Consider the following 21,224-nt stretch of genomic DNA (forward strand, 5'->3'; position numbering starts at 1 on the left):
CACAACGGTAACAGCCACAGCCACACACTCAAATGGGGTCACCGTGTCACACATCCTTACATGACACATGCAGTGTCACACTGTCACAATCTAACAGAGCCACACACTCTTATCATGTATCTCACACATGTCTCACACTCACACCATGTGCCCCAGAGTCATGGATGCATATAGCATCACAGACGGACAGTGTCACCCAGAGTGTCACCACAAGGTCACACGAGAACAGCATCAATGCTTCCCACACGTGGTGTCACACACAGTCTCCCACTGTAACGCGTTGTTGCACAGATGGCCAATGGTGTCAGCGCAGTCGTGCTCTCCTTTGCAGTTACAGTCACATAGTCACACGGACACACAGACACGCAGTTACACAGTGTCAAACTCGCACACCCACACTGTCCTCCCTCCCTTTCTCCCGTAGTGAAGACCCGGACCCACATAGTGTGGGTCCCAGGACCCACCTCCGGGCCCTGGGAAAGGGGGCGTGAGCGGGAAGAGCCGTGGGCGTGGCTCGCCCTCGCCCCGCCCCGCCCCGCCCTGGGGACGCGAGCGCGGAGGCGGGACACTGGATCCACGTTTTCGAGCCCGTCGGTTACGGCCACGCCTCCCAGGCTGAGGGGCGGCCGGGAGGCGAGCGGACGCCTGCCCCGCCCACTCCGCCCTCCCGGGCTTCGGGGTGGCCCCGCCCCTCGGCCTGACCCGGAGCCGGGGGGCGGGCTGAGGCGTGGTCCTCCGAGCGGTGCCGCCGGTCCCTCCCGCTAGAGAAGGACGCGGAGGGCGGCCCAGCAGCCAGTCGGTTCCCGCGCGTCCTGAGACTCCGCGGCCTCTCACCCACGACCTCGCAGCATGGCCGTCAAGAAGATTGCCATCTTCGGCGCCACCGGCAGGACCGGGCTCACCACGCTGGCTCAGGCGGTGCAAGCAGGCATGAGCTGGGGCGCGCGGGAGATGTCACGGGGTGCACAGGCAGAGCGCTAGGAAGGGGCATCTTGGGGTCGGGCCGAGGTTGGGGCCGTCAGTGCCTTGGTGTGTGAGGACCCAGAGGGCACGGGGGCAGAAGTGGGCAACGCTATGAGATCCAATTTTATGTGGGTTCAAGGAATAGGAATTGGCTCTGGGAGGCCGGGGGACTCCAATGACAAGTTTAAATACAGGCGCTTATGACATGTGTTGTTATTGCCGTGGTGGTGCTGGTGGTGGTGGTTCGCACACCCAAAGAAGGGTTATTCAGTCCGGCAACGCTTGCCTTCCAGCACCTCCTTCTCTTCACACGTGTTAAATCCTCACAGCACTAAATGTGGGGTGGAATCTAGTATCACCTCACTTCACAGATGAGAAAACTGAGGCCGGGAGAGTGACACACAGCTGGAAAGTGACAATGCTGGGATTTGAACCCAGCCCGTGTTAACTGCTTAAAGCCCCCCCCTCTCCCCGCTCTTGGCTTGGACACCAAGGCTGGAGGTTGAAAAGTCTGGGGGGGTGGGTTGCTGAGACCATCTAATAGAGAGAGGATCACAGAGACATGGGTGAAGACTTGGGAACCCCTTAAAGTCAGTGAGGGTGACTATTCAGAGTTGCTCCAGGTAAGGGGGCAAGAAAAGGCATAGCTGGGCAGCCTTCTGCTCCCACTATCCAGTCTTCACCAACACCCAGCGAGGCCTGGGACTCCCAGATACAGGGCCCCACCCTTGCTGCTCTTGGTGACTCTGAAGATATTGACTATCTGAGTGTCCCAAAAGGGTGGAGGCCACCAGGATTCCACTCTCTGCTGTCTCCTAGCCCAGCCATCCGTTGGAGGGACTCTGCCTGAAGGATCCCCTCTAGGCCCACAGCTCTCCCCTTCCCCAGGAAGACTTAGTTTGGATCTTGACTTGTGGAAGGGAGAAACAAATTTGCTGATAAACATTTGTGGGGGAGGAAGTAAGAAGAAGTTAAGAAGTGCTGAGTCACTCTGAGGATCTGGGTTCCCATGTTACTACCTTTTCCTGAATCCTGAATTCTGCAGAATTCTGCTCATCCACCCTGCTGGTCACAATTGGGACTGCACCCTGGGGAATTGAGAGCTGGGGCCTGGGGAGGCCTTCCTTGCCTTCTCACTGTGGCTCTGACAAGCCCCTGCACAGCTCAGCCTTGCTGTTGAATGAGCTGGGCTTTTATTTACCTCAGTAATTCTGTGGGGCTGAGTTCTTGACAGGCGTTGACTCTGGCGCTAGCCTGCCCACATTCAAACCCCAGCTCTGCCACTTAACCACCTGTGTGGCCAAACGCCTTGTCGTCTTGTACCTAGATATCTGTTAAGTGGAGATGAAACTAGTTTCACTTGCCCTGGAGTCTTGCGACGATTAAATGAGATAATATTTGGAAAGTGCCTAGAACTTTATCCAGCACATAGTTGGTGCTCTACTCCTTGACTGAGTGAACCTAGATCATAGCTGTGTGATCCTGGCCCAGTTACCTAAAATTGTTTCCCCATCCTCAAAAGGCATTATAATAATACCTGCCTTGTAAGGTTGTTGCAGCCTGGTGCTTTTCAAACTGTGGGTCATAGTGAGTTCTGACATATATGCAATTGGTCATAACAGTATCTGAATGTATCACATGTTAAATATTGGTTTTATAGGTTTGTATATGCAGGATTAGGCTGTGAAATATATTTTATATTGAGCATTAAGATAAAAAGGCTTAAAAGGGGCATGATCTCTGAATCTTACTCTCAACTAGCTAGGAAAACACTATATATGTGCTATATATATAATTATATATGTACATGTATAAATATATTTATATACACACATACATAATTATGCATGTTATAAGTATATATACATATATATGCACACAGACATAGAGAAGAGTAAAGCAAAAGCAATATGAAAATCTAGGTCTTGCAGCTTTTCTATAGGTCTGAATTTATTTAAAAATAAAAAATTAACAGAAAACTAAAGTAAGAGATTTGTAAAAAAAAAAAAAAAGTTGGGAAATAACTTACAAATGCTCTTATTCTTTAGAAAGGGTAAAATCTATGAATTCTAAATCCGTACTGTTTGGTATGGTAGCCACTAACATATCTAAATTTAGATTTAAATTTAAATTTAAATTTAACATATCTAAATTTAAACTTAAATGTTGGTTGTGTTAAAATTTGCAGGAGGAAAACCCACATTTATCTGTGGAAAGAGCACGGCACTTCTCAAAAGTCACTAATCACTGATAATGTAGCATCGATGGGCACCCTCCTGCTAAGATCTTGTGTCAAAGTTTTCACTGTCTGTGAGAACATGTTTTTCCCAAAAAATACCCACAGTTTACCAGGATCTGTGTTAACCAATCCAGTGGCGGTTAAGCAGTGCCCACACTGGCACACCGAAAGCCTTGCTGCTCCCAGATGGGTGTGAGAGCAGCGCAGGTTTTGTGTCCTTCTCTTATGCAAGGTGGTCACACAGGATGGGGACACTGGGGATTGTGATCTTCACTTTCTTTTCTTTAAAAGAAAATTATTTTTCAGTTACAGTTGACATATAATATTGTATTAGCTTCAGGTGTACAACATAATGATTAGACATTTATGTACCTTACAAATTGATGATCTTCACTTTCTTCTTTTTTTTTAAGTACAGCTTTACTTATTTATTTATTTAATCCTCACTGAGGATATTTTTTCCATTGATTTTTAGAGAAAGTGGAAGGGGGGGAGAGGGAAACATTGACATGAGAGAGGCACATCAATTGGTTGCTTCCCGCAGGAACCCTAAGCCCCAACTGGGGCTGGGGATCGAACCCAAAACCAAGGTACATGCCCTTGACCAGGAATCCAACCAGCAACCCTTGGGTCCTCAGGCCAATGCTCCAACCACTGAACCAAACTGGCCAGGGTGATGATCTTCACTTTCTAGAGAAGACTAAAAGGGTTTCCTGAGGTTCCTCAGCCAGTAAGTGGCAAAACTAGTTTGAACCCAGGTCTTTGGGGCAGTAAAACCTGTGCTTTTGTGTTTATAAAAAGCCGGGGAGATGGTGGCAAATATGACACAGTCCCTGGACCCATAGGGCCCTTGGTTTATTCCTGGTCAGCAGAAGTAGGGCCGAGACAGAGGAAGCACCAGTGGCTGGTGGGCCTGAGGAAAGAGGGTAAAGGGTGTTCCAGGCAGAGGGGACATCACGTGCAAAGGCCAGGAGGCAGCATGATGTGTTTGAGGAACTGAAAGACGTGCAGTGGGTGAAGAGGACAGTGGTCCCAGCACAGGGTGGAGCAGAAGACAGGCCAGATCCTGAGGGGCCTTGAAGGCTGTCATGATGACTTTATCTCAGGGCTCAGGTATCATGGGAGGATCTGAGCAGCCTTCTGTGGAAGGCTCTGGCTGCCGTGTAGAACATGGATCGGAGAGGATGAGATGAGGGTCAGGAGCCAGGGGAGGACTAGACCGGGCCAGGAAATAACACTGTGAGGTGATTAAAAGGATAGTAACAGCCAACACCCATATAGTGCGCATTCCTGTGCCAGGCACTCCCCTAAGCTTTTCATTTGTTTTTGTTTTTGTTTTGTATTTTTATGATGTCTTTATTAAGATACAATTCACACACTGTACAATCCCCCTTTTAAAGTATATAATTCAGTGGCTTTGAGCATAGTCACAGAGTTGTGCAGACAGCATCACAATCAATTTAGAGCATTTTCTTTACCCCAAAGAAATCCCTAGAAGTCACCCCCATTTCCCACCCAACCCCTCTGCCTGCAGCCACTAACCTAGTTTGTGTCTCCATAGATTTGCCTGTTCTGGACATTTCATATAAATGGGATCACACAGTATGTGGTTCTTTGTGACTGGCTTCTTTCACTTAGCAAAACATTCTTTTTGCTATCAGTATGTCATTTCTTTTTATCGAATACATTGTATGGATCTACCACATTTTAGAAAATATATGTTTTTATTGATTTTAGAGAGAGAGGAAGGGAGAGGGAGAGAGAGAGAAACATCAGTCGGCTGCCTCCTGCATGTCCCTTCTGGGGATTGAGCCCAAAACCTGGGCATGGGCCCCAACCAGGGCCAGGAATTGAACCAGCGACCTCTCAGTGCATAGGATGACATTGCCACACCAACCAGGGCTGGTGGATCTACCACATTTTATTCAATTGATGGCCCTACTTTCATGACCTCATCTAAACCTAATTACCTCCAAATGCCATCACTTTGGGGGTTAGGGCTTCAGCATATGAATTTGGGGGGAACATATCAGCCCATAATAGAGCCCACAATTAATCATTTTGTCACCATTTGCAATACACCCAAACACTAACATCCTGTGCCATAGTTTAAAACAAAGGAAAATTACATTGGTTGTGAACTTTAAAATGGCTCTGTATGTGGGGGAGGGGGGACATGAGTTATCAAAAATTCTTTTGGGAGGGAACACATCAAGGCAATGTTCAAAATATTTAATTACCACTAAGGTAGGGCTGGGGCCTTCAGAAATAAGGCCTGGGGGACCAATCTCAGCACTGGACAACCTTTGGGCAACAAAGGCTGGGGATCATAGACCCCCAGCAATGGATGGGCATCATATAGACCAGTGTGATGCTAGGCATTAATGCTTTAGTTGCCAAAGGGTGGAAAAGTCTGAGTCAGAGGGCGGCCCTTGGAGGCATCAGTGCAGGTTATTTATGAACCGGCATGAGGGAATGGCCCAATTTTACCAACTAACTCCATATCAACTGTGGGTATGCCAGCAAAAATGCTTGGCAATCACTGCCTCAGAACAGGGGACCAGAGGGATGTATTGGAAGGTTCGTGGCACCCTCCAGGAGCCCAGGAGTGCCATCCCGCAAGCCTACTGACCTGCCTCTCTGCCCTTCTTTGCCCACAGGTTATGAGGTGACGGTGCTGGTGCGGGACTCTTCCAGGTTGCCCTCGGGGGGGCCCCAGCCGGCCCACGTGGTAGTGGGTGATGTCCGGCAGGCAGCCGACGTGGACAAGACCGTGGCTGGGCAGGACGCTGTCATCGTGCTATTGGGCACCGGCAATGACCTCAGTACTTGGCCCCCCCTCTGCCCACGGCCCTCACCTGCACCTCGGCCCCCAGCACCACCCCCACCCCCGGCCCCACCCCTGCCACCCCCACCACCGCCGCCGCCTGCCAGTGACTGCCACTCTCTGTCCCCTCTAAGGTCCTACCACAGTGATGTCCGAGGGTGCCCAGAACATTGTGGCGGCCATGAAGGCCCATGGCGTGGACAAGGTCGTGGCCTGCACCTCGGGTGGGTGGTGGGGTCATAGGGGTGGGGCTGAAGGGTAGGGGTTGGTAACTGGACAGGCAGCCCAAGGGCCTTTGCAAGGTGGCTTTGGAGCCATCCCAAGTTACTGTGGATTTATTGAGCACCAGTTGTGTGCCTGAACCTTGCTGGGAGATGCCAAGGATATGGTGGTAATGGGTACCAAAACAGCCCTGGGCCCTACACTTACAGATCTCACAGATGACAGGGAAGTGGTAAACAGGGGTCATGAAACAGTGACAGGCCACAGTTGTCAGGGCTGGGATTGGAGGGAGGCGGCCTAGGCAGAGAGGTCAGGGCAAGGAATAGGGCGAAGCCTAGAGGACTGGGAGCCCAGAGGAGGCACCTAATGCAGCCTGAGACAAGGTTAGAGCTTTCCAGGGGATGTGACAGAGCTGTGGATACACAGACCAAGTCTCTACCCTCACAGAGCTCCCCATTTCTGGGAAGATGGACATTAAACAAACAGTTGCCCCAAATAATCCAAAATGAAGGCTGCAGGGTACATAACAGGAGCAGTCAATGCTAACAGGTAGCATTTTTTGAGCACTTACTGTGTGCTAGGCACCATCTAAGTGCCTTAGAGATGGACGCCACTTTATCTTCACAAAACTCGAGTACTTATACTCGTAGTGGCACGTAGTAGGTGCTCAGTAAATAGTAGCTGTTGTCATCCTTATATAGCTAAGGGAGTGGAGGCAGTGGAGGCCCCTTGGCTTACCCGAGTTCACACAGCTTGTGGCGACAGAGCTGGCATGTGAAACCTGGCTGGCTGTCTCCATGGTCCACACTCCTCACCTGTTTCCTCACACCAGTTGCCTCCCAGAAAGGCAAGTGACATGAGGGAGGGCTGCGTGGTGAGACAACAGGACTCCGGGCAGAGGGATCAGCCCAGATGTGAAGGCTATGAGGCCAGAGGGGCTTCAGCAGAGCTAGTGGAAGGGAGAGTGTTGGGTGGTGAGGTCAGAGGGCTGATGGGGCCAATAAGGTGTGAGCTCTGATGGGGACTTCGCTTTGACCCTGAGTGAGATGGAGCCATGGGTGAGCCCCAACCTTTCTGGCTGCATTTGGGGAACAGATTGTGGGGACAGAGGCAGAGAGACCAGGGAGAAGGCTGCTGCTATGGTCCAGGCAAGAGGTGAGAGTGGACAGAAGCATGTGGGGTGGGAATAGGTCAGCTCTTATGTGGGCTGTGAAAGAGACAGTTTGAGCCTGGACCAACTGGAAGGTAGTGGTGAGCCCCGGTGGGGTTTTGTCCCTGCAAAAAACAGGCGACTGAGGGCCTGGCCAGGCTGTCGTCATGCCTTGTCTGACCCTGCCCTGTGTCCCCCCAGCCTTCCTGCTATGGGACCCTGCCAAGGTGCCCCCACGACTACAGGATGTGACCAATGACCACATCCGGATGCACAAGGTGCTACAGGATTCAGGTCTGAAGTACGTGGCTGTGATGCCACCCCACATAGGTGAGTGGGGATAGGACCCAGCAGCAGCGCCACCAGCCTGCCCCCTCCTGTCCTCAGGGGACATCCACCAGGTCTTTCGTGGCCCATCTAAAATTGCAAACCTCCCCCCCACACACACTTTCTATTCTCTTTCCTGCTTGATTTTACTCTTTCTAACATATTTTTCGGTTATCTGTTGAACAAAACCACTCTCGTTTACTATGACTGTCTCAGTACCCAGAGCCGGGGTTGCTCAGTTGCTGGGAGGGGAGTCACCTGGAAGGCTTCCTCCTGGACATGCTGGCAGTTGATGCTACTGTTGCTGGAACACCTACCCACAGCCTCTCCTAGGATCAGATCTCCTAGTGCCTAGAACAGGACCTGGTGTATAGTAGATGCTCAGTAAAATTTGCCCGATGAACTAATACAGGGGCACCACGTCTCGTGGTGATGTTGTGGAGGGGGCCAGTAAACATCATCTGCACCCCCTTTTCCCCTCCCAGGTCTGGAATCCACACTGAGAGACACAGAATCAGGCACAGGGAGAGAGCCACTCATTCAGCAGATGTCTCTTGCATTTGAACTGTGGGCCTGGCCACCATTGGGAGCATTGGCGATAGAATCTTTGCTTTCATGAGGCTTACATTTCTGGGGGGGGAGATAAATCTAGATGCTGGGTGTTACTGGTGGCCAGTGCTACGTGAATGAAGGAACAAACACTGCGAAGGGAGCAGCAACAGTTGCCGTTTATGAAGCATAGGCTCTCTAAGGAGATGGCTCTTGCAGTGAGGGAGGGAGTCGGGCAGGTCTGAGGGAAGGGAGGACTGGGATGAGGGAACAGAAGTGCCAAGACCCTAAGGCTGGACCCTAGGACTCCTTCACATTTGCCTGCCCACTGGAGGAATCGTTCTGCTCTGTCTTCTGCTTTCTGGGGCCCCTGACAGGATCGAGGGTGACACATCTTAGAGGGTCAAATAAGATTCAGTGCTTAGATTCAATAACGGGGTTGTATCAGGACCCTATTGATACCAGGGTCCCAAGCTTGGAATCAATGGTGAAACTGCCTAGTGGAGAAGCTGGGTGAGAAAACCCCAGCTCGTGGCCTCTGAGCCTCAGTTTCCTCACCTGTAAACAGGGCTCATCATACTACTTTTCAATCTTTTAGGTTTAAAGTAAATACCCAGAGAGGTCATGCATAAAAGTTATTTAGCACAGAGTACTTTTTAAAGTTTTTTTGTATGTGTGCATGTGAAAACTTTGAAACCTCCAGAAAAGTTAAAGGAATTAAGTGTTTATGAATACCTAAAATTCTTTATTTAGGTTCAGTTTTTCACATTTTGCCCTGTTTACATTTTGCCCTATCTTTCTAAATCTAACTGGCTAACTGTCAATTATCTACACGTCTCTAATGTTTTATATACACACACATATAAAACAGCACTTTTGACTGAACCATTTGAGAGTAAGTTGCAGACATTGTCACACTTCACCCGTAGAACCTCAATAGACATCTCCCAAGAAGAAAAATACTTGTGTACGAGCCACAGGACCATTATTGAACCAAGGAAATTAATATGAGCTCTATCATACCATTTAGTATCTATGGCATATTCAAATTTTTCTGACTGTCAAAAAATATTTTCCAATCCCCCGTGTACCCCCAAAATCAGGGTCCAATTCAGGATCACACATTGTGGTTAGTTGCCATGTTACCTTAAATCTGGAACAGTCCTTCATATGTTTTTTGTTTGTTTATTTCTTGTAGCACAAACCAGGCCTGGTGTCCTTTTAATTTCCCCACATTCTGGATTTCTGATTATGTTCTCAGGCACAGATTAAACATTTTTGGTAGGAGTGCCATGAGGGTAAGGATATGTGTTTCTTATTGCACACAATTCCAGGTTGTCCTGTACTGGTATGCTGCCTTTGATCCCTAAATTAAGTTGGTCACTGGCAGGTATTATTTTTAAATTATTATAATGCAGCCAGTGGATGCCCTGTAACAGCCAGGTCATGCCTATGTGCTATGTCCACTGTCTAAGAAAGACCTACTTATACCCCTGGCATCAGGACGCTCCAACCCTATGTTCACAAGGTCAGAAAAATGTGTTCTTCCACTGCCTATAAAATGCAGACCCATGCCTGGGACATGTCACTCAGTCCTCCCAGAGGGGTCCAGAGATAGGAAAGCATCCAGACGGAGAGACTCAGAGCAAATCTAGCCTTTGCCACTGAGAAGTGACTTCCTCTCTCCAAGATTCAGTGTCCCCATTTATAAAATAGAGTTAATAAGTAGTTCCTAACCCGTTCTCTGCTTTATCTCTCCCCATCTAAGATATTGTTGATTGTACTTTCTTATTAGTTATCTTTACCTAGCTAATGTTTGCATGCTGAGAGCAGGGATGCCTGTCTGTTTTGTCCCTTGCTGGGTGCCCAGCACCTAACACACAATAGATCATCAATAAGGATTTGTCAGATGAAGTAAAGGGTATAGATTAGTGCCCTGCATATGGGAAGGGTTTCACACATCATTGGCTCTTATATCATTTGGGCTGGGCACACTGTAGGCCCCCTGGGGCCATCATTGTAGTGATGACATGTTGGGGGACAAAGAAAAAACATCTTTACTCGCCCCTCTATGTTTACTTCACAGGAGACCAGCCACTGACTGGGGCCTACACAGTGACCCTGGATGGACGAGGGCCCTCAAGAGTCATCTCCAAACATGACCTGGGCCACTTCATGCTTCGCTGCCTCACCACCGATGAGTATGACGGGCGCAGCACCTACCCTTCCCACCAGTATGACTAGGGCTCTGTCCCTGCCCAGGAGGATGGCATCCTGGAAAATGTGGAATGAAGGAAGGGAGCAATAAATCTTGAGCCAAGAGCTTCTCTTTATACTAGCAGGTTCAACTCTGCCTTTGGGTATCTCAGTGCCTCTGTCTGCCATGTGTAAGACTTTCTGGTATTCCTTCATTTCAGTTTATTGTTCTGCACTGCACCCTGTACTGGGGATTTATTGGTGACTCTGAGGACCCAGTGGTGACCAAGGTAGCCGTGAACCTTGCCTTCACAGATCTCACAGTCTGATAGTGACAACCCACAGTGGCCAGGGCTCTAATGGAGGAAACACAGAGGGCTGTAGGAACCCAGAGGGGATACTTGACCTCACTTGGGGAGCAAACAAGGCTCCATTGAAGAGGGGAGTTCCCCCCTGAAGCCTGGTTTGGTAAGAATGAGCCAGGAGAAGGTCCTAAGGCATGATGGCATTCTGGGCGGAAGGAACCACATGAGCAAAGGCCAAGAGGCTGGAGGGCACATGAACTGGAGTTAATAGTACTTTTCTCAGAGGTGAGGAGTGGTCAACCCAAGAGGCCATTCCATGGATGCTAAGTTGCACAGCATCATTGTAAAAAGTTTAAGCTTTATTATATGGTTTTATGTAAGGACTGGAGCAGGGGGAGAGGTGGGGAGGGGGCACAGCCAGGTTTGGGTTTTATAAAGGTTCCCTTGGCTACTGTGTGAAGGTGGGTGGGAGGGGGGCAAGAGTGGAAGCTGGGAGCCCAGGGGGATCAGGCAGAAACCTTGAGAAGGGGGAGAGTGGGCAGAGCTGAGTGGACCTTCCACGAGGGAGAGGAAGGGGGCATCCAGGAGGAAACAGGGCAGTAACCTGGGTACCGGATTACAATGGGGCCTTCCTGAGATGAGGACCCTGGAGGAAGGACAGGTTTGGGAGGGGGAAAGGGAGGAATTGTCCCCTCCTGATCATGTCCCTCTGATATCTACTGTCCCTGCTGCTGTTCCTCAGAGACACCTTTCCCAGCCTGAGTGAGAGCCACTCCTCTCTTCCTACCTCCAGCCTCTTCCCAACTCCCATGCAACAGCCTCCCCCATCCTACCTCCACCACTCACAAAATCCATTCCAATCTTACACTGTTTCTGTAAACAGCAGGATGACTTGATTGTCAAATTCCAACCAGTGAGAACTGGTCTGGGGTATCCTGGAGAAAACTGCCTCCCCCTCCCCTTGGTGAAAACTTGTGCAGGTGGGGCACTACTGGTTTAAACTTTCTGGGCACTTGGCACTGTTTCATTCCTGCCCTCAGTGTTTCTTTCTGCCACATTGGGCATTTAACAAACTTTCACTGGGCGCCTGCTTGTTCTAGCCCTCTGCTAGGTGTTGCTGTGACCATACAGTTGGCGACAGAGATAACCTTGGTACCTGTCCTCAGGAGGCCCACAGTCCAGATGGTGACAGCCCAGGGCAAGGATGGGGGAGGCCTGGGTAGAGGGGTCAGGGCTGCAATGGGAGAAACACAGGATACCATGGGAACCAATCCACCGTGGAGCGTCAGTGAGGGCTTCCAAGAAGAGGAAACCTTTGAGATGATTTCTGATGAGAGGTAGCCTGGGAATTGAGGGTCTATTTTCAGAATGGAGAAACAAGTTGAAAGGTCCAGAAACCTTTTTTTTTAATTCTCACCCGAGGAGTGAGGATATGTTTTTCCTTTTTTTTTTTAAAGAGAAAGTGGAAGGGAGGGGGAAGGGGGAGAGAGAAAGAGAGGAAAGGGAAACATCCGTGTGACAGAGACACATCGATTGGTTGCCTCCCACACGCGCCCAAGGGTGGGGGGGATTGAACCTGCAACCCGGTACATGCCCTTACCACCACTGAGCGATGCTGGCCAGGGCCAGAAACCTTTTCTTAAAATTAATTTTTATTGAGGTAACATTGTTTATTACATTATAAAAATCTCAGGCGTACATTACAATTCAATACCTGTATACTGTATTGTGTGCTCCCCTTCAAAAGTCTAGTTTCCATCCCTTACCGTATGTATATTTGATCCCCTTTCATTCTCATTTTTGAGTACTTGCTATGCAGCTGGCATTGCTGTAGGCACTGGGGATAAAGTAGAGAAGAAAACAGATAAAATCTCTGTTCACGGTGGTGGAGGGCACCTGAAGCCATTTTAGACAAGCTCCAAGTGAACCGGTGTGGCAGGGCGGTAGGGAGCAAGGGCTCTGCGGCAAAAGTAAGGAGTTTGGACTTTGTCCCCAGGGTAGTGGGGAGCCACGAGCCAGCCTCCAGCAGCGGAGGAGCCATCCTGAGAGAGGCAGGATGGGGCGTCAGGAGGTTTCGGGACGGACGGGCCCCCGGAGGACTTGCAGAGGAGTCCGGGAGATCAGGGGCCGGAGAGGTAAAGCGTTGGGAGGGGCAGGAGTGCAGATGAAGCGAAGGGGTGGGCTTCGATCTCCCAGGCAACGTACGCCGCGGCAAACTATTGGCTGGCCTTCAGCGGCGTCAGCCTCCTCCCCGCTGCGTCCGCCCTCGGAACTCCCGGGGCGCAGCCTCCGCTAGTGGCTCAGCCCCGCCCTCCCGGGAAGCGGGGTGAGGGGGCGTGGGGTAGCCAGTCTCTCTCCGCCACGGGCTTCAGGCTTGGTATAAAGGGTTTCAGAGGTCAATGCTGACGATGTTGGAGCGAGGACATCGCCAAATCAGTAGCTGATTTGAAGGAAACAGTTTTGATGTCCTCGCCACCCTCCACCCCAGAGACGTGGCCCCGCCCCCTAGAGAGTCGGAATCCTTTAAAAGGTTACGGGCGCTCGCGAAGGGAGGGCGGGTCGGCCGTCTCCTGGCGACAGGAAGGTGGCTCCACCCAGCCAATCCGCGCCCCGCGGCGGGCAGGATTCCAGCCAATCGCGGCTCATGGGTCGGCTCCGGGCTGGAGCTGGGTGAGCCCGAGGCCAGACCGAGAGGCCCCAGGAGGCGAGCAAGGCCTCTGCCTATCTCTGGAGGGTCGCAAAGCTGCGGACGTTCCAGGAGTGAACCTGGCAGCGGAGGTGAGGGATGGCTGCCCGGCTTGAGACCTGCATTGGGTTGGGGAGGTGGAGGCGCGCCCCGGGAGTTGTGGAGGCGGAGTTTGGGTGGGAGAGGGGAGTGCAGATTCAGGGTGACTGATAGGGTTTGGGGATCGGAGACTGAATTCGAGATCCTGGACAGGAGGCGAGGTTGCTGGGGTAGGATCTTCAAGTGGAGGGAGTTTGAAGCTAGGACCTGGGGTATTTGGAGAAGCGAGAGAACCAAGGAAGGAACTTTAGGGGCAGGAAATATGGAGACTGGGACAATTCGGGGCTCTGGTGTTCTGGAAAAGTTGTAAGGGGTTGGGGCTGGGAACCCGGGCGTTTGGAGAAGCGAGAGAACTAGGGGCAAGCAGTCTTGGTTTCCCAGACGCAGTGGCGGAGGGAGGGTGCTGGGGAGAGTTCCATGTTCAGGTCTTGGAGCCGGAGGGGGGCAGTTTGGAGGTGAAGTCGAGAGGCGTTTGAAAGGAGAATAGAGGAAAGTTGACGGGGAAAGGTCTCAAAATTGAGATACCTAATGTCCGGAACGGAATGGACCGGAGAGCATTTGTAGTCTTTGAGCGAGGTGTTGGGGCTTGGGTTTCTGGACCCGCGAGCAGTTTGGAGGAAGACTCCAGGACCTCCTAGGGTGCGAAAGATCGGGGGAAAGCTGTGTTAGTGCAGCCATCTAGGGTGGGGGGAGGGGTGTTCCGGGCGCGGAGCTCCGACCGGCCGCCCTGGAAGCAGCGGAGGGCGGGGCTCTGTAGGAGCCAGGCAACTGGACCTCCGGGTTCCCTTCCCCCACCCGCCCCGGGCGTTTGTGCGCATGCCCTGGGGGAGGGTGGGGGAGGTTCTTCCTTGTGGCCTGCGGAGCTCTCTGGGGATTGCAGTGCACGCTCGAGGTCTACGTGTGTACCTGGTGGCTATTGGCCCACATTTCCCATAAGCCCTAGGGCCAAGTTGGGGCGTGGCTGGCTGGCTGAGGGAGCTTTGTGAAGGGGGCGGGGCTTGTAGAGGGCCGAGGTCTGGTTGGGTAGGTCGGGAGGGGGCGGGATTTGGCGTGAGTCGAGTTCTAGCAAGTCTTTCTATGGGGCCTCGCTTTAGGGAATCGTAAGGCACGAGCCGAGGGAATGAGGGGAGGCCCTTTTCACTGCTAGAAAAGAGCATGGACAGAAATACGCTCTGACAGAAGAGTCTGGACAAACAGGTGCCCAAACAGGGCTCCAGGTGAATATAGTAGGTACTCATTAAGTAAAATTATTGAATGAATAAGTGGCAGTTAACTTTGTTCAGTAAGCATTTCCTGTGCGGTGAGCCCTGTGCATATTACATGTGGGGTCTCCTTGCCGATGTGGTGAGAATTTTTACACTCCCCATTTTACAGTTGAGGAAACTGAGGCCCAGAGAGGTAATGTCACACCACTTCCCAAGATCACACAGTGAGCAGTGTGGAAGGCAGAATTAAAACCGAAGATTCCTTGCTCCTAGTCTAGGTCTCTGTATTCAACACCTGTCTTGTATGTGTCAAATTTGAAGAAACGAGTACTACGGAAGCCCTGGCCCCATGGCTCAGTTTGTTAGAGCGTCATCCCCATACACCAAGGTTGAAGGTTTGATCTCTGGTCAGGGCACACACAAAAAGCAACCAATGAATGCTTACATAAGTAGAACAACGAATCAGTGTTTCTCCTTCTCCCTTCCTCCCTCTCTAAAGTCAATAAATAAATAAAACTTTTAAAAATGAGTACTGTGGAAAGAATAGTTTTAAGGCTCAGAGGGACTTGAGTTAGGATACTCATCTTACAGGAAATTGAGTTTCCAGGAGGAAAACTCACTATTCCAGGAGGCCCAGGCAAGTACGTGGGATTCAAACCCACCTGTGTCCGGGTCTGATTTTCTTAGTCACGTACAAAATGGGATTCACACTGTCTCCATTTTATAGATGCAAAAACTGAAGTTCAGATCATTAAAAATCAACAGCCATACAGGAGATTCAGGATTTGAACTAGTCCTACTGTGTCTGACTCGCCCCTCTTCTCCCCACAGGGCATCATGGTAGGTGGCTTGAAGAGGAAACACTCCGACCTGGAGGAGGAAGAAGAGGATGAGAAGTGGGACTGGAGTGCAGCAGGCCTGCGAAGCTACCAGCAAGCCCTGCTGCGCATCTCCCTAGACAAAGTGCAGCGAAGCCTGGGCCCCCGAGCACCCAGCCTCCGCAGGCATGTCCTCATCCACAACACCCTGCAGCAACTTCAGGCCTCGCTTTGCCTGGCTCCAGCACCTGCCTTGCCCCCTGAGCCCCTCTTCCTGGGCGAGGAGGACTTCTCCTTGTCAACCACCATCGGCTCTATTCTCAGGGAGCTGGAGACTTCCATGGACGAGACCGACACCCCTCAGAATCCAGTGGCTACCCCAGGCCCCCAGAATGAAGTGCTTCCCCAGCCTGATCCAGTCTTCTTAGAAGCTCTGAGCTCTCGGTACCTGGGGGACTCAGGTCTGGATGACTTTTTCCTGGACATTGACACATCCACAGTGGAAAAGGAACCTGCACTGGCCCCACCAGAGCCTCCTCACAACCTCTTCTGTGCCCCAGGGTCCTGGGAGTGGAATGAACTAGATCACATCATGGAAATCATTTTGGGATCCTAAAACTTGAATGGTTAAAGGGTGCTCCTTCCACATTCTCAGCCTCAGTGGGCTGGATCCCCTGGATGCAGCTGTGTGTGTGTGTGTGTGTGTGTGTGTGTGTGTGTGTGTGTGTGTGTGTTAGTGGAGGCTTTAAGCAGTGGCTGGCCTCTTTTCCTCCCATTTCAGGGTTCCACAAATTGTCTTATATGTATGTGTGTGTGTGTGTCTGATTACCAAAGCCTTCTGTGAAGGTGGGTCTTCCCGAATTAATTTATCTGTTCCAAATGCCTTAATGAAACTGTTTCTGGGAGTCTGCTTTCCCACCTCCACATTTCTTCTGCCTTCCCCTCCAGTTTACTCCTCTTGTGACCATTGGGGCCTCAGGGAAGATAAGCTGGGCCTGTCAAAGAAGGACAGGGATGTGTTGCCTGGTAGCTATGGAAACCCAGGCTCTGCCTCTTGTATGGGGAAGGAGTAGGAGGGACTGGCCTCCTCCCCCAAGGCTGAACCCCACCTCCTTGGCAGGACCCCAGACCCAGCAGCCTCCTGATTCATAATCAGGCCGGACCACGTGCAATAGGTGGAAACCAAACTGCTCCATGCCGCATTATTTAAAAGAAAAGCGGGTTTTGTGGTGGTTTGAGGGTGGGGTGGGGGTAGGTTTTGATTGTAATTATTATTATTTTTTAAATAAAAGTATTTTGGAAGGGATGGTGTTGCCTAAAGTTTGTAAACTTCAGTGGGTCAATGGGAGGGACCTGGTAAGTTCCCTAGACACCTGTATCCCTTCCCTGTCAAAGTTGGGGCAGGTATACTGTTAAATGTAACATTTATTTATTTATTTATTTATTTATTTATTTATTTATTTATTTATTTATTTAAAATATATTTTTTATTGATTTCAGAGAGAGGAGGGAGAGGGAGAGATAGAAATATCAATGATGAGAGAGATTCATTGATCGGCTGCCTCCTGCGCACCCCCTGCTGGGGATCCAGCCCAAAACCCAGAAACCCAGGCATGTGCCTTGACTGGGAATCGAACCTCCATCCCCTGGATCATAGGTTGATGCTCAACAGCTGAGCCACGCCAGCCAGATAAATGTAACATTTATTGAGTGCTTGTTAGAGCACTGTTCTACCCATTTTATTTGAATTAAATCATTTAATCTTCACAATTACATAGAAGTAGATACTATAATCACGTATACAGGAGGAACCTGAAGTTCAGAGGGGCCAAGTCTCCTGTTCAGGGTCACACAGCTAGTAAGAGCAAGTAGGGAGCTAGGACTCAATCTGCCTCCAGGCCTGCTTCTTAACTGGCACCTTGGTAGATTTAGACTCCCCAGCCACATGGGTAGACACAGGAAGAAGAAACTGAGTCACATGAATTATGTGTCAAAAGATAGGGCTTTCTGGCACTTAAAAGTGAACACTTTCATTGTATGAAATGGGCTGCTGAGGCCCAGAGGAGAAAAAAAATACCGCTGGCTCAGAAGCACAGCCCAGGCTAAAGTCACGGTTCTAAGGATTTATTTGGGAGGTGCAAACCCAGGTTGGTGAGAGTGAGGGGAAAGGAGACCAGGCAAGATACAATGTGAAAACATTGCTACTGCACTGGCTATGCCTCTCCAAAGCCTTGATATGCACCAAGTGAGTTTACACAGCTTTAGGGACTTTTCTGGAAGGGTTGCAAGGAGGAACCACACTGGTATAGCCCAGAGGTTGGGAAAGGAGGGGGATTTTGCCTGTGCTTTCTGGCTCAAAGCCAGATTCTCACCCTGAGAGGGGCATTGCATCTAAGTCTGAAAGCAATGGGGTAACTAACAGGTGCCAATCAAGAAAAGAGGTGGTCAAGAGGATCTCAAAAAGGCACTTAATGTCCACATCTTGACATGCATCTTAGTTTAAACTTAGAGTGACTTCTCACAAAGAATAAAACCCCAGTTTCACCAAAGCCTGTGAGACCCAACAATCTCACTCCTAACTTGCCCATTTTAATCTTCCACTTTTCCCTGCCTTCCTCACCTCCCCCACTTTGGTCTCCTTTCACCTCAAACTCATTTTGACCCTGGGGCCTTTGCCTTTGCTGTTAATTCCCCAGAGGACGCTTCTCAGAGAGGCCTCCCCTGAGTTAATGTCCAGGTGCACCAGCACCCCATCGCATTCTGTTTGATTTTCTTAGTAGCACCTACCCAAGCTCAAGTTATTTATTACCTCTTTACAGTTAGCCTCCTGGCCCATTGGAAACTCAGAGGAAGGGGTTTTGTCCGTCTTAGTCCAGCTGTATCCCCTGGTGCATAGAACTAATCTTGGCACAAGTGGGCACTCAAAAAAAAAATTGTTTTTGCTATTGTTGAAAAAAATGAACTCCTGACTTTGCTATGGCCAACCCTCCCTCCTACCTCACTAAACCCATCACCTTACTCCTATGCTCCAGCCACACCATTCTCCGCCCTTCAAACATACCAGTATGTCCCAGCCTTGAGACAAGGAGTAATACCTGCCTCATTGAGTGATCCTGCAAAGTGTGTAAAGGGGGCCTGATGCACACCAAGGATTCCAATTTCAAAACTGCTCAAATTTATTGAGTGCCTACTGTGGGCCTGGCACAGGAAATTCCTGCTTTCATCATAGGGGCAGGGGGAGGGGAGGGACACACACGACTGAAATAAACACAAAAAAAGTAACATGTACAATCTGTCAGGTGGCGATAAATACTGTAGAGAGAAAGGAAGCGAAGCATGAATGTGATGGGGGTGTTGCTATATAGTTGGGATGGCTAGAGAAGGCAGCAGTAAAAAGGTGCCATTTGAGTAAAAGACCTGAAGGAGGTGAGAAGTGAGCCAAATGAATCTGTGAACTGATCCTGGCAGAGGGAACAGCCAATGCAAAGGCCCTGAGGTCAGAGCATCATGGAGAGTTTTAGGACCCTGAGGCAGTCAGTATGGCTGGAGCAGAGTGAGCAGGTGGGGGGGGGGTACTAGGAGTTGAGGGGGACAAACTGTGTATGTTCTGTGGGAGTCCCACAGGAAGCACCCGAGCAAACCCTGAGTGAGATGGAAGCCATGGGCCGGTGTTGAGCAGAGGGGGAACCAGATCTAACTCACTTAAACAGGCTCTCTTTAACTGTCATACAGATAATCACAGTCAGGCCAGTCTGAGAAACAGCCCCACGTTACAGATGAACAAACTGAGGCTCAGAGAGGCCCAGCCCTTGCCCGGTTAAAGAACTGGAGAGAGAAGTGGAAAAGCTGGCCCAGCGAAGGGAAGCCGGCCCTGAGCGCAGAGTCCACGTTCCCCAGCCTCCCCTCCCCCGCCGCCTCTCGGTGGGAGACCGGCCGCGGCCACCTCCGGGCGTGGCCTGGGAGGCCAGGTCCCTACCCACGGCCCACCCTCCTCCCTGGGCTGGCCACGGGCGGGATCGCCAGGGGCGGCGGCAGCCTGGAGCCGGCCCGGCGCCTCCTTCTCCCCAGAGGCCGGGCGGGGCGGCCGGCTGGGGCTGGGCGCTCCCCCCCCAGCTGGCGGCGGCTCCTCCCCGCTGGCTTAGCTTCTGGTTTCATTTTCCGAGGCTCGACCACTTTCCTTCTCCCCTCCCCCAGCCCCTTGAATTCCTAGCTCCTTCAACACCTTCTGGTCTCAGCTCCTAAGTCACCTCCTCAGGGAGGCTCTCCGGGACCACCTGGCCACGGACACCTCTCCTCAAGCCTCTCTATTACTCCCATCCTATTTTGTTGTCTTCAAGTCCCTGAATGGAAGCAGAGAGTATCTTAATCATTTATTCATCTTCCAGGGTCTTCTCATCCTACTTAGAAAGAAAAACAAAGGCCCATAGAGTGCTCTGAAGGGCCTGAAAACTTCCCGACTCCTCCAGACAGCATACAACCCAGCTACACGGGCCTCACTGCCAGGCCGCCAGCGAGCACACCACCACTTCCCGGCCTTCGCACTGGCCCTTCCCTCTGGTGGAACACTCTTCCAGCAGAGCCTTACTACCTCTACTCCATGTCACCTCTTTTGTTTGTTTTTTTAATTTCTTTCTTTTTAAAAAATTAAATATATCTTTATTGACTTCGGAGAGAGGGAGGGAGAGAGAGAGAGAAACATCAATGATGAGAGTCATTGATTGGCTGCCTCCTGCAGGCCCCCTACTCGGGATGGAGCCAGCAACTGGGGCATGCGCCCTAACCGGGAATCGCACCGCAATCTCCTGGATCCTAGGTGGAAGCTCAACCGCAGGGCTATGTTACCTCTTTTCATATTTCCACACCCTCCCCTAATCCATAATAAGTGAGACCATGTGAGCCTTATCCACTGCTGTACCCTCATCATCTACAACAGTGCTCATCATATAGTAGGTGTTCAATAAAACATGTTAATCAAATGACTCCTGTGAGCTCTTCTTCAGTGTATGACCTGGAGTGAGCCTCTCCGGAGACTCTGAGCTTTTTTTTCTCTGGGCCAAAAAGATAGGTTGTGGGGAAAATTATATAAATTTGCCAAGCAAGGGCCTGGTTCTAATTAACATTTTACCCTCTTTTTATTATGAAAATTTTCAGGCACATAGAAATATATATATTTTTAATATGTATTCAGAGCACTTGAATACCCTTCCATCTACATTTAATTGTTAACACTAAGTTTTCTTTATCTGCATATGTATATATGTGTGTGTGTGTATATTTTTTTCTTTTGCTGAACCACTGGAGAGTAAATTGCAGACATCATGACATTCTACCCCTAATAGCTCAGCAGGCATCCTTAAGATTAAGGACACACTTGCCCTGGACCAGTAGTTCAGTCAGTTGGAGCTTGTCCCCATCTGCCAAGTTTGCAGGTTTGATCCTGGGTCAGGGCACATACAAAAATCAAGCAATGAATGCATGGATAGGAGGAACAATAAATTGGTGTCTCCCTCTCTCTCTCCCCCTTCCTCTCTCTCTCTAAAGACAATCAATAATTATTTTTTTTTCTTTTTAAAGATTAAGGACGATCACCTACAAACCACAATACTAGTCCACATCTAACAAAATTCCAAAATAGCAT

At 50.3% G+C, this 21,224-nt stretch overlaps 2 protein-coding genes across 2 annotated transcripts; both read left to right on the forward strand.

Annotated features, from left to right (window-relative positions):
* The first annotated feature begins 571 nt into the window (after window positions 1–571).
* BLVRB (biliverdin reductase B) lies at window positions 572–10,625 on the forward strand. The gene is made up of 5 exons (XM_081118707.1): window positions 572–928; window positions 5,863–6,027; window positions 6,164–6,253; window positions 7,603–7,731; window positions 10,364–10,625. Exons 1-5 carry the CDS (start codon window positions 850–852, stop codon window positions 10,519–10,521), a joined length of 621 nt encoding a protein of 206 aa, XP_080974833.1. The 5' UTR covers window positions 572–849; the 3' UTR covers window positions 10,522–10,625.
* Window positions 10,626–13,166: 2,541 nt separating this feature from the next.
* Window positions 13,167–16,891, forward strand: SERTAD3 (SERTA domain containing 3). Its single transcript, XM_081118245.1, has 2 exons — window positions 13,167–13,556; window positions 15,600–16,891. The coding sequence occupies exons 1-2, from the start codon at window positions 13,242–13,244 to the stop codon at window positions 16,200–16,202; spliced, it is 918 nt and encodes a 305-aa protein (XP_080974371.1). The 5' UTR covers window positions 13,167–13,241; the 3' UTR covers window positions 16,203–16,891.
* Window positions 16,892–21,224: the final 4,333 nt, after the last annotated feature.

The sequence above is a fragment of the Miniopterus schreibersii genome (assembly GCF_964146895.1).
Source record: "Miniopterus schreibersii genome assembly, chromosome: 18".
Taxonomy (NCBI): Eukaryota; Metazoa; Chordata; class Mammalia; order Chiroptera; family Miniopteridae; genus Miniopterus; species Miniopterus schreibersii.